The sequence below is a fragment of the Siphateles boraxobius genome, unplaced genomic scaffold (genome assembly GCF_051911475.1).
Source record: "Siphateles boraxobius isolate OS27281-9 unplaced genomic scaffold, OSU_SipBor_1 9, whole genome shotgun sequence".
Lineage (NCBI taxonomy): Eukaryota > Metazoa > Chordata > Actinopteri > Cypriniformes > Leuciscidae > Siphateles > Siphateles boraxobius.
The window spans coordinates 32,060,156-32,074,275 of NW_027509219.1; the positions used below are offsets into that span (position 1 = coordinate 32,060,156).

Consider the following 14,120-nt stretch of genomic DNA (forward strand, 5'->3'; position numbering starts at 1 on the left):
GAATATACAGTTTGTAGGCTACAGTATAAAAATCATTATGTCTATGGAAAGTCCCCATAAAACGTGTGTGTGTGTGTGTGTGTGTGTGTGTGTGTGTGTGTGTGTGTGTGAGTGAGTGAGTGAATTATGGGTCAAATATTGTGTAAAATGTGTTTAATTTCAGCAATTTTGTGTAAATTCATTCACAATCATGAAATTGTATGTATGCTATAGCCTACATCATTATAGCCTATAGATCATAGGTTCAACCTTCACTAAAGCATTTGTTGATTATATATTCCTTTGCCATCACAGGAATAAATTACATTTTAATAAATCACAGTACGGTGTTTACTGTATTTTTGATCAAATAAATGCAGCCTTGGTGAGGATGAGACAAAAACATTTAAAAAAATCTTATTGACCCCAAACTTTTGAACCAACCTAACCATCACTGAAAACATTCTGCATTTTTACAATTTCAAAAAACATCACTATGATTTATAAGCTGTTTTTCTCATGGGGATCCAAAAAATTTGCCCACAAGGAAAGGGATTTTGGAAATTGCCTTCTTTGTGGGGACATTTTGTCCTCATAATGTAGGGTTGAAAATGTGTTACAAATGTTACAAGTTTTCTACCACCGCATCATAGAGAAAAAATGTCCCCACAAAGTTGGCAATATCCAAAATCCTTGTCATTGTTGGTCCCCATGAGGAAAACAGCTTATAAATCATATAGGCTACTAAGTGTTTTTTTGTTTTTGAAAATGTAAAAATGCAGAAGCTTTTTAGTGATGGGTAGGTTTCATGGTAGGGCTAGTGTAAATGGATAGAATACAGTTTGTACAGTAGCTATAAAAATCATGATGTCTATGGAAAGACCCCAAAAATCATGAAAACACAACATGTGTCTGTGTGTACGTGTGTGTGTGAATTAAATAAAACTGCAAATGTCTGTTCAATTTGTTTTGTTTTTTGTTAATTTAAATTTGTATTATATAATTCATAATTTGTTTCCTTATTTATTAGTGGAAGACTAGTATTACTATATGAGGTGCAGTCCTGTTTGAAAAGGGTATTTAAACTCTGCACTTTTATCACAAGACAAAAATATCTGAAAACACATTCAAAACCTTGATATGAATTTATCTTAAGGAAACGACTTTATCACGGAATTTAATAATACAGTTATGCACTGTTATTCTGGTGTGCAATGCAGCTTTCCTCGCCCTGAACGTTGTTCCCCTCTCTAGTTATCCACTTCCCAGCTCTCGCGAGAACGTACTCGTTACCCCTTTTCCCTTCCACCCCACCTCTCGCGAGAACTCGCGTTGGAAGGATGGTGTTGTGTTAGAGGGAGTGGGAGAGGAGGGTGAGGGGTACCCACAAAGATGTTGCGTGATTTTTTGGAAATTTATTTATTTAAATAAAAATGGCCGCCGCAGAGAGCGGAGAGGAGAGACTGTAAGTGTGAATCGCATCCATTCCCATTGTCACGGCTTCTAATGTCAGGCGTCGCGAGCGGCGATGGCGTAGGTTTTGATCGTCGCTGTGAAATTTTGTCAGGCAGGCTGAGGGGGGAATGTTAGCCGCGCTAGCCCGCGAAGGCGTTGGGAATACGTCACTCGTATTTCTCCCGCTCTTTTTCCACGATCAAAGGACACATTGTGCGGCACGAGAGCCGCGCGCTTTATCCCAACGTGTGTTTGGTGTCGATTTCTGACGTTACTTCAAAACTCCTCTAAAATGTAGCGCGAAGGGCTGCCTGGGGGTTTGGATGCACACATGTTTTGTTTTGCTGATATTCGTGGCTCTTTCGCGTGAATGTTACGCCGCTCCCGTGTTGTTTAATTTTAAGTGTTCGGTAGCTGTCAAAAACAGCAGACTGAAGTTAGCTAGTAGCTTGCTTGTGGCGCTGCTGGACAAGGTGGGGGACCGAAATGAGATTTGCTCCAGATAGATATGCCTGTCCTGGCGTGGAATTACTTGACTAAGTGCTTAAACGAGGTTAAGATGCATTTTAGTTCAGTGCTATGCTGTGGCGCCGTGTATAGCTGTACATCATCAGGTACCAAGTTTGCATATGCAAGCAAGTTGGCCAATGTGCTATTTCTCTGTCTGATGTCACTGCGTTTGTCTGTGTTGTTATTGCTGCTCATTTTGCCCCTGCAGCATGCAAACCATATAACTCCAGGTGCAAAACACTGTTAATGCGACTGTTGTTCTTCTCGCATCACTGAAAACTGAAATAGATAGTGAGCTTGCTTTAGCGGTGCACAAGGCACTCCCATGTGATAGCAGACTGGTGATTATTGTTGAGCAGCTGCTGACTTCCGGTAACCAGCTAACGGATCTAGCAGCATCATATTTGTCTATATGTGCGTGTGTGTGGTTGACCGCAAGGCGATTTGCACAAACGGAGTAACACGCAAAACATGTTGTTCATGTCTTTTACACACACTTGTGACATGTCTCGAAGGCTGAACTTGAATCCTGTGCAACTTCTTGCTGTATTGCATGCTCCATGAATTACAAGGGCAGGTACTGGGTCATTTTGTTTAGAATAGATGACATTGAATTTGGAATATTTTATAGTTTTATCTAAAACGATTTATTATTATTTTTTACATTTATTATGGAAGTAATGTGGTCACTAAACTATAATGTGGTTTGAAATGGGGCAAATTGATTTTTCATTATAGTGGCTCATTAGAAAGTTCCAGTAAACATGTTACAATCTTTCTGAATTATGTTTTATCAACAACAGTTGTTCATGCTGGCTAAACATGATCCTTGATTGTCCAACCATGGTATATTTGTTCTTATCTTACTTTTTATTTATGAATTGTTCTTAAAGGGTTAGTTCACCCAAAAATGAAAATTATCCCATAATTTACTCACCCTCAAGCCACCCTAGGTGTATATGACTTTCTTCTTTCAGCCAAACACAACCGGAGTTGTATTAATAAATATCCTGGCTCTTCCAAGCTTTGTAATGGGAGTGAATAGAGCCTTTATAGAGTTTTTGAAGCTCCAAAAAGCACGTCCATCCATCATAAAAGTAATCCATATGGCGCCAGGAGTGTGGTGGTTGTGTGTGTGGGTAACTAAACCCTAAACCAACTTTTTTTAGTTAATGATCTGTAAGAATGGAGCTTCATAAATGCTGTTCATTGATTCGAGTAACTTTGTTGACATTTGTGTATAAAGTGTTTTAATTCTACAATATATTGTGTAAAAACGTCTGAGTGCTGCCCTCTTCAGGTTGAACGGTGGCTTCTGCAGTTGAATTTTCCTATTGGATGTTTGGGGTGGTTCGTGACATAAGGGGTTTTGGTGACATAGGCAAGTTCCATACAGAGAGATGCGTCTCAGGTGCACGCCCTCCTCCGCTGGGCTCTGCCCACTTTTCCAGCATTTTTCAAATATTGCCAGTGGGTGGAGTCAGGCTCTGACCAGGGGTTTACTTACCCTTTAATAAAGGCCTTCTGAAGGGAAGTGATGCGTTTTTGTAAGATAAACATCCATTTTTATAACTTAATAATCTATAATCACTGGCTTATGGTAACGGCCGTTCGCGAGTCTTGTTCTGGCAGAAAAGTGACCTCTGACCTGACGCATGACGTATTGACGAACGCAGAGGGTAGAGCAAAACAAAACGCGAATTAGAAGTCTAAAATGAGAATTTTTAAAGGGAAATGTCATTATAAATATGGATATTTTTCTCACAAAAACGCATCGCTTTGCTTAAGAAGGCCTCTATTAACCTCCTGGAGCCGTGTGGATTACTTTTATGATGGATGGATGTGTTTTTTTGGAGCTTCAAAAACTCAGGCTGCATTCACTATCCATTATAAAGCTTGGACGAGCAAGGATTTTTTTTTTTAATATAACTTTGAATTAGGGATGTCCCGATCCGATACTCAGTATCGGTATCGGCTCCGATACTGCCATTTTTGCCGGATCGGGTATCCGTCAGACGAGGCCGATCCAAATCCGATATTTTGCGTTTACTATTCTGTGTTATTATTGTTAAGCCCCACAAAAGCATAGAGCACCATAAGGTTTTTGTGCACTACATTATAAGTGTTCTGAAGCCATACTATAGTATAATGTAAGATATAAATGAATATTTAAGTCATTAAATTCAAGTTCATGTAAACTTTTCCCTCCGCTGCGGCTGTCAATCATTCTCCATTCACCAGCGCGTCGTGTTCGGTTACGACAGACGAAACTCTCTCCAAGATGTTTCAATGTTACTATTATTATACTTGATCTGTAGATAAAGCTCTATGGCTTCGCATAAAATGACTATCTTGCTGGACTGTATTGCTGTACCTAAATCATGTTCTTTTCTACCATGTGTCTGTTAGATCACAACACTGGAGGGCACTATAATTCTTCTTAACGCGCACAGTAACTGAAATTTAAATCTGTTAAAAGAAAAGACTCAATAAACTATTGCATAGATACTGTATAATACACTATGCATCATTATGTCTTTCCTTTGTGCTTTGAACTTTTCAATGCGGACTCGACGCGCGGTGACTGTGTGTTGTTTCAAGCGCATCATCCTGCGCTCGGGATGCGCATAATCGCTTTGTGCCGCACTGTATTACAGCCTTTCATAATCATATCATAATACTTTTGCGCAATGGAAGATTATTAATAGCCTTTTTTGTTATGTCCTATCTATCATATGTTGCAGCCTCATTAAACAGCTGTTCTATACATTTAAAATATGTCTTAATTTTATAGTAGACTATATATAAAATAATTGATCTTTTTGATTTTAGTTATCTTGTTTTTCATGAATGTATTTTACAACAATACATAGAGCAATGTGTAACGTTTTATCAGATTTAGTGCTACACTTATTGTCTCTTATTTGTTCCCCACTAAATAATGTATTTTTTCACTCAATGTTCAGATTTTATAAAATTATTGTGCACTTCTGATTTTTCTAGACTAAATTTTACTGCTGAGTTATCAACTAATCTAGTTTATAATAGAATTTTTGTCATAGTGTATGTTCATTTTTGTATTCATTCATTCTGTATTAAGTAGATTGTGTTTAACACACAAAAGAGTGATTATCAGTTATAGAAATTCTACTTGATTTAAAAAAAAACTGCGCTGGTATCGGATCGGTATCGTTATCGGTCGATACTCAGAATTTTTGGTATCGGATCGGTTCAGAAAAAATGGAATCGGGACATCCCTACTTTGATTGTGTTTAGTTGAAAGAAGAAAGTCATACACCTAGGATTGCTTGTGAGTAAATTGGAATTATTTTCATTTTTGGGTGAACTATGTAAGATCAGAACATAATGAGCTGTCTAATGCAGATATTAATTGATTTCCAGCTGAGTTTCAAGGCCTCCGCCGTCTCCTGTGAAACTCCTACAGTATTAAATTGTACAGTCAACATTCACAATAATGTGAAACTTAATAATGACCAATAACAATTAGCTTTCATTAGGATTCTTTATTTGACCTGCCCCCAATAAGTTGTGGCTTAAAGAAAACTTAGGCTACAGTGTGGTGGTGTTCATTTGTGTTCATCTCATAAATGTTTAGTTCATGCATAAGGTCAAACCTATAAATTATTCCATGGCTAATGAACAGAATATCTCATCTAGGGGTGGGCGATATACCGGTAGAAATTTGTCAGCTGGTAAAGATTTTGGACTATCGTCTCTATTGCAGTTACGTTCACGTGATGTTGCTGTGCTGTGTGGTCATAAAAGCTTAACATTTTGTATGCATTTGTAAGCATTGCTGTTTTAAAACAAGTGATTTTAAACTGTTAAAGCGCAATGGGCAGCGAAAGAGAACTCATTTTGTGTTCGATTGTGCGCTGTATGAAACTGCTGCTCATAGATAGAGCATGTGAATACTATTTTTGACACCTTATTGGGCTTGACCAGGTCAAATACACACACTTGTGTGTCAGAATGGAACAGTCATTTATGTCTTAAGTGAACGTAAACAGTTGAGTTTATCCATGCATTTGGTCTTAAAGTGACAGTAGCCTAATATACCTGTCATTAATGTTAATCAAACAACACAAGACCGAAAATAACTCGCAGCTCCTGACTGAATCACTTTTGTTACTTTAATAAGAATACATTTATATTGAATTTACATAGTGAAGACTAGGCAGTGTTTTTTTTACATTTAATTACTTTTTATAATTTATGTAGTATTTCTTATTTAGCGCTTGAAGTTTTTCAGGTAGGTCTATTTCATTTGTCTCTTTGTTCTATTGTAGTTTTGTCTTATTTTTTTGTAATTAGTTTCTTTGTTCTTATTTTACCACTGACTGTTTACATGTCTTCAGTGGGCTTGTGTTTTTTTTACTTAGTTAGCCTATGCCGAATGAACTAGTATCTGTGATAAATGCATGGAGCATGTAACACAACATGAAGTTGTAAATGAATACATGTAAATGTATAGTAACAAGATTTTAATGTGTAGGGAAAGTGTTTATATTAGGTCCTGTGACTGTTAACAATAACTTTCACAATAAATGGTCCAGCTGTTTGACTGATTTTACAAATATAGATGGAAGTAAGTACAAATATTCCATGTAGTTTCTCATTTTTGATGTCATAAAAGTTGCATGCATAGTATTTATGTAAAATGTAGAAAAATGCTATTTAAAAATATTTATGAATGGAGTTTTGCAAGTCACACCACATGTCAGATTAACATATTTGGGCAGCAAATGAGATGAATTGGTGCTGTTTTTTTGTTTTGTTTTTGCACAACAGGCATTTGATATTAAATAATTTGAGATTTGCCTAAAATAACATTATTATTGCTATATTTTCTTGAATTCTGTATTAACAAAGTGATTGAAGAAATGTATTTTCATGACACATGCTCTCAATGATATGAATCAAGAAGTCTAGTAAATGTTGTGTACCTGAAGATGTAGCGCAGTCTCCAGGACAGGGACGTGCCTGTTTGTGTTTATTTAACTTTGTTGTTTTATTTAAAATTGTATTCATCAACTAAATCAACTAGAAAGAAACCACTTTTTTGTTTCATTTTACTGTCACCTTTCTTGATCCTGACTGTTTGAAGGATTCTTTATCTCTTGTCAATACTCTTTTACGTGTCATCAAGCATTCAGATCATATCAAAGTTGCCTGATCCGCTAGAGCCTCAACATTACTACGCATCCAATAAAGCATTGTGAAAGACACGATTGAATAAGGCAAACATGCGAACTAAAACTGATTGATTATAAGTAAAATACTACATTCTAATTTATGCATACTCCAGAATATTCATATATATATATATATGGAAATAAATAAGTATTTTTAGATTAGGGAGACAGACTTGATCATATCATTTGCAGGGGCTTTAATAGGAGTGGGCGGTCACTGCTGAACTTTTTTTTTGCCATTTCCATATAAATGTTAATGTGTGAATCTCAGTTTGTGCATAGTGTTGTTTTTCAGATGAAATTCAGATATAAATTTCAAAAAATGAATAAACCATTTAAAAAGAAGCATATAAGATATGATCGCTTAACAGTCACTGAGCTCTTGAAATGTTTATGTTATTGTTACAAATCAATTCCTCTGTGGAGAAAATGTGATTTCTGGTAAAAATTGCATCGTGGGAAATGCACAGCCCACATAGTTTGCTCAGGCTGTAGGCTATAGTGCAAGTTAAATATGCTATACTTTACTTGCATACTGAAAATATGCCTACTGTGAGCAGTATGTATTGGGTCATTACATGTCAAATCAACCAAATTTCAGAACCTTCCCCGGCTCAAATTTTTGATTTTGTTCATATTTTTTCTGAAGAAAGACAAACTGGCTAATTCAATGTTTTGTAGAGGGAGGGTCAAAATGACAATTTCAGCATGAGATTTGGAGCCAAATTACTGGGGGGTAAAAAATACTTTAAAAAGATGGCAACATCATTATTTTATATTTACACAGAGATTGGCAGGTTATTTAGTTAAATGAATCTGTTGAAATCTTTGTTGCATTGTATTTCACCGGTGACAGTTATAAAATGGGGAAAAGCACTTCTTGTGTTTTTTTGCAACAAGTTTGCTTGCCCTTAACTCCAGAAGTATTAATTATATTTCAATATCCTTTTAGATTTAGGTTGTTATCAAACACGTCATTTTAAAGGCCCTATATGGTTCAATCCCTGAGATTCAGAGATCTTAACAAGTCATTCCAGCTTGATCTATTCGGTAAACTTCATGAATGTGTTCATCACTTGACTTTGTCTTCTCAATTTTAACACTGCAATATTATCGAAAGTGACACAATATTTGAGCTTAGAACATGCTTGTTCTGTGATGATGATTCCAGTCCTCCACCCTGATAGAGTAACTGTAAATGATAAGGAAATCTAGTAAAAACAGTGTCCTTTAAATCTAGTTTTATTGTGGAAGTTTTGTATCCCAAAACTTGGGAAGCAGTAATGTACGATGATGACTAAAGAAATAAAATATAAATAGAATAATTATAAATAAAAATAAAAAGGTAATATATTTTGGTTAGTTATTTTTTTCTTATAAATCTCATGGAGATTTGGTTGATGGAGATATGGAAATGATTTAATTCACAACGTGTATTTTTTGTTAATTATGATGTGTTAATGTTTTTTTTTTTCATTGTTCATTTCTCAAACACAGTCACCATGTGGTCATGAAAAAAACATACGTATTTAGAGTAATCTACAAAGTCTAATGTAAATGAAGTTGTTTAGTAACCTCTTTTGTAAAAAACACAAAGAGTTTGTCCCCTTGAGGGACAATTGGGAAATTCCTTCATCGCCTGAAGACAATGATTCAGCCTCCACGTTGAGGTTTTGCTAGACACAGGCGTCGGTCTTAACACCTCCAGGGTGATTTCCGTGTGTGTGTGTATGCATAGTAGAAATCAAATTGAACTTGTTTATCCTGAAGTTACGAAATAGACATCCTGAGGATGACGTCCAAAGATGTTAAGATGCGAATTGCATCAGTTAAATTTTATGCTGCTAACACTTTAAATTCAGTCCACTTCCCGCATGCGTGGTGGTCTTATTTAATCGAGCTTGTGTGATCTGAAAATGAGCTTGCTTTGAAGCCAAAATATTGAATTGATGATTGCTAACATGCAAACGCAGCTCTTCTGTCCAGTGTCCAGTTTAAAAAATACTTCATAGACATTTAGACAATCGGTTGACTAGAATACAGACCCGTAATACTGTCATCCTGTCTCAGTGTGCTACTTATCTCTTGTGTTGTCAGCAGTGGTGAGGACAAGAATGAAGACCAGGAGGGCTCAAAAGACAAGACACAGAAGCAGAAGAAAAACAAAAAGGAACGGCAAGATGTGGAAAAACTCGAGGCCACAGTATCTGTTCCTCCTCCCCCGCGCCTCTTTATGCAGGGGGATGTCGGACAACAGGCGGAGGCAGGGAAGTCCGAACCCATTGACCCCGAAGTTGGAGCTGCTCTCAGCGCTCCAGAATCTTCTGCATCTGCCAAGCAGCGGCGCTCCATCATTCGGGACAGAGGCCCACTGTATGACGACCCTTCACTGCCTCAAGGTTGGACTCGCAAGCTGAAACAGCGCAAGTCGGGCCGATCTGCTGGCAAATTTGATGTCTACCTGATCAAGTTAGTAAAAGTTAAAGGAAGAAAGTACCTTTTTTGAGACCAACTGTGATGATATTAATTTCACAATATTGCATTCCAAATGGCAGATGCTACAAATCAGTCATTATTAAAGTTAGTTGTGTTATTGTGTTTGGAGAGTCACTTACTACTAATTAAAAGATTCACTTGGCGGCATGTTGCAAACGCAACTAAACTAAAGCTGTTGACACTGGAAAACCTTACAGCCTCAGTTGATGTGCTCTATTCCCCTTTCAACTAAATAAAACCATTTTATTTACATATAAATTATTTATTTGAACCTTATTCATTATGTACTTTTGTCCATTATGCCAAAGCCAGCTTGTGATTTCTCTGGTCTCTCACTGTATGTATATGTAGTTGAAACATTATGTATTAAATTGTTTTGGCCCAAACAAAGTCATACTGATGTTATATACTAATATGCTAATATTTTTAGTAAGAATCCCTCCCATTTTATTGTTGCTGAAGTCTTCCAGCAGTATTTAAAGCTTGATAGAATAACTCATTAGTTATTAATAAATCTGAATTGCATGTGTAGAAAGAGAGAGCTGTGCATTACACTGGTTGGGCTCACAGAGATTTTTGTTTTAGAGCTTGATTTACTAGATTTGTTTTTAGTTTATTGTTCTTACTAATTTGACATGATGAATGTAGGATGAATGAAGGGTGCACGCTCTTGAACACTGACTGATGTGTACGCAGTCCCCACAATACTTTATTTTAAAGCGTACTCAATAAGAATAAACATGAAATCTAAGAAAATATTCAGATTTTCACCACAGGTGTGTATGATGTACTTGTATGGTTGAATATTTTGCACACATAGACTTTCTCAAGTTCAAATGTTCTTTAAAATTAATATTAAATTACTGTCATTTCATAGTAATGTATTTGTTTTTATTTTTCAGCCCAGAAGGGAAAGCCTTCCGTTCCAAAGTGGAGCTCATGGCGTACTTCCAAAAGGTGGGCGATACCACCACGGATCCCAATGACTTTGACTTCACAGTCACGGGCCGAGGAAGCCCATCTCGTAGAGAAAAGAGACCGCCAAAGAAGCCTAAAGTGGTCAAACCCTCTGGTCGCGGGAGGGGCCGCCCAAAAGGTAGCGGTAAGGTACGGCAGGCTACGGAAGGGGTGGCGGTAAAGCGTGTCGTAGAAAAGAGTCCGGGAAAACTCCTTGTAAAGATGCCCTTTGTTGCCCCTAAAACTGAACCGGGTGCTCCATTGGGGCAAGGGGCAGTTGCCAAAGTGCGCCGAGGGCGCAAACGGAAATCTGAACAGGAACCGCCGAGCACCCCCAAAAAACGTGGCCGCAAGCCAGCAGCTGCTTCACAGTCAGCAGTGGGGACAGGCTCAGCTGCCGCATACGCCGCCGCGGCCATTCTCACCGCAGAGGCCAAGAAAAAAGCTCAGAAGGAGTCTTCCTTAAAGCCTGTTCAGGAGAGGGCGCTTCCTATCAAGAAACGCAAAACGCGAGAGACTTTGGAGGAGTTGGAGGGATCTACCACCTCTGGAATCACACCGACGGAGACGTTTGCAAAACGACTGATTACATCAACTATGACCCCTACAGGTGAGGAGGTAGAAACGGGACAGAGGCCTCACAAGCATCCCGGCCGGAAGCACAAAGAGGCATCCACAGACCCAGGGAACGGCAGCAGCAGCAGCGGCAGCGGAACGGCAACCAGCGGCGGAGGATTGAAGAGTCACAAGAAGAGGGATCAGCGAGGGCAGCACTTTAAACACCACCACCATCATCACCATCACCAACACCACCACCTGCAGGCCATGCCGCCATCCACCTACACTCCGCAGGCTCACCAGCTCTCCCTGGGTCACTCCACGCACGGGGGGCCGCCGGCGCCTGCGACCATGGAAAACGAACCCCAGGACTTAAGCACCTCCAGGCCGAAAGCGGAGCACGTTGCCTGCAGGGAGGAGGCGAGAACTGACAGCTCCTCAAGCAGGGACGCTCAGAACGCAAGCAAGATGGCCTCCGCTGACCTGAGAGGGCAGCAGACGACTGTGATGGGAGAAGGCAAGGAGATGAGAGACATTGTTCCTCCCTCCGCCGTCCCGAGGCCGAGCCGAGAGGAAACTGTCGAGTCCCGGACACAAGTGAGCGAACCAGTGAGCTGACTGACTAAGTGACCGATTGGCAGCGGTATTGCGTGTGAAGAAGCGGAGGCGGTCGCAGCAAGACGAGTGATTTTTCGTTCTTTTTTACTGAGGAAAAAAGAAAAAGGAAACAAAAATATACAAAAATGTAAACGTACTGAAACAAAAGGCAGCTGTTGTGTCTCGTTCTCTCTGTGGGTTGGACGCGGGGCGATAATTCTCTTGCTTACGGATGAATTCTCTGCTAACCTTTTTCTTTATGGTTTCCATTTATTTCCCACCATATCTTTGTATTAGTATATTTTAGCACTCACTTAGACCCGTTATTCCTTTGTCAGTGCTTGTAGGAAGTAGAAACACACTCAAATGGTAATGGATGCACAAGTCACACGCCATAGTAAGTGAAAATTTCTGATCAAATTGCTCTCGAAAGAACTAAAATGCCTCATAGTCACGTCATCTCAACCCTAGCAAAAAGGTGTCCTATCAGTGTGTTCTCCCTTTTGTCTCATAAAATGAAGGGGCAAATCAGAAAAAAGGGCCACATTTGTGATCTCCACCTCTCCATTTGAGTCGGACACAGCTGTTGCAGCATTTGAAATATAAAACGCTAGCTTAATTCAGACAGAAAAGAACTTCCTAGTTGTGGGTTTGTGCCAAGCTGACATTTCCAGCCTGTTGACCTGTAAAGATCAATTGAATTCAGTAGTATTATTTCCTTTTGCCCTCTTGGCATTTTTAGCACACATATGTATATTAATTATGAGTAGTTTGTTTAACCTAATCACCGTTTCAGTGGAGCCTGAGAAAATGCAACTAGAGCGGAAAGCTCTATTTTTCATTTTCTTTGGTGGGGAAGATAAAGCACAAATGTATTTGTTGGGGAATATTGAAAGCACAGTCCAGTGTAGCGTCTGGAGTAGATGTTAACTCAAGTAAACGAATTTTAGAAAAGGAATTTGTTACGTTTACCTGCTTTTTCCCATTAAGTACAAATTAAATAGTGGCCTTGTGTTCTTGTGACACAGATCCCTAACAAAAAAATCATACCATTTCAAATGTAGCGTTTGATTTTACTGTGTGGTTATAGATACCATAGAGCTGCTGTTCTAAAAATGATTCCGACAGGAAAGTTAATAGATTGCTAATATATTTATATAATGTCTCGTCTGGCTATAGTTGTCAAATGCATGGGTTGCTGATCTTTGCGTGCTTTGTGTGCTATTTATTACAGTACACCGACATTGTCTTTCCTATACATTAAGGCTTCTAAAACCAGTTTTAGAAACGTATATATTTTGAATTATGAAACATTACTTGACAAAGGAAAGAAAACTTACATACATTTAAACTCAATGCCATCATGAAATAGTTCCATTAGTTTTCTAATCTAGTCTTCAAAATAACAGAACATTAGCAGTCAAAAAGAAGGACTGCACATTATGGCTTCCTGCAGCAATTTTTTTTTTTTTTTGCAAGTGGTTTAGTAATTAACTATAATACTATATAATAAATATATATGATTAGTGTAGGATGAAACTTAATTCTAAAGAAATTATGAACCAAACTGAGGAAGTTCTTCTTTGTTTGTAACATTTTGGATTTTACAGAAATTTTTCAGCACTTTTTTTGTTCCAGTTTCGCTTCTTCTCCTAGATTAAATGCACCTTACTTTAAAAAAAAATAATTTTTTTTTGAATTGTGAGAAGCAAACTTTTTCTTTTTCTTTTGTGCATATATTGTTTCTAGCATTGCTCAGACTTCTGTTTCATGTCCGGAGGTTGTACCTTTCTTCAGATGTATGTTAGCATAGAATGCATGTTTAATGTCATTATAAAGAGCCATTCTTTTGTTTAGTTTTGCTGTCTCTGTAAAAACACCCCTCATATACTAAATTATGAAATTATGACAATCATAAAATAATTAACACATAATGGCTACATTTCACTCACAGGATTTGATATCACATATTTTTGGCCAATAATGGGGGACAAAGGAAGTAAAGTTAGTAAATGTCAGGACATTTGACGGTCAAATCTATTCTAATGCAGACCCACATATTTTATATATAAAAACCAACCCATTTGGTTATGTATATATATCAGTGGCGTGCATTGGTGTTCTGAAATGAGGAGGTAAAGTCCTCAGTTTTTTTTATAAATCAAATGTAAATTCATGTCCCAGTTACACTTAATGTCAAATTTCCTGGTTAAATATTATATTACATTACATAAAACAAAACAAATACAATTCTATTTTGTATTTTTTTACATTAACAATGTAATGTTCTATTTATTAAAACCAAGTTTAAATCTCATCAATTTAGTGCTTTAAGCAATTTTACATTTATTC

The 14,120-nt window shown here is 37.8% G+C and overlaps 1 protein-coding gene across 1 annotated transcript; it reads left to right on the forward strand.

Moving 5' to 3' along the window:
- Positions 1-1,303: 1,303 nt before the first annotated feature.
- Positions 1,304-13,624, forward strand: mecp2 (methyl CpG binding protein 2). Its single transcript, XM_077223882.1, has 3 exons — positions 1,304-1,444; positions 9,261-9,629; positions 10,559-13,624. The coding sequence occupies exons 1-3, from the start codon at positions 1,413-1,415 to the stop codon at positions 11,787-11,789; spliced, it is 1,632 nt and encodes a 543-aa protein (XP_077079997.1). The 5' UTR covers positions 1,304-1,412; the 3' UTR covers positions 11,790-13,624.
- The last annotated feature ends 496 nt before the right edge of the window (positions 13,625-14,120 follow it).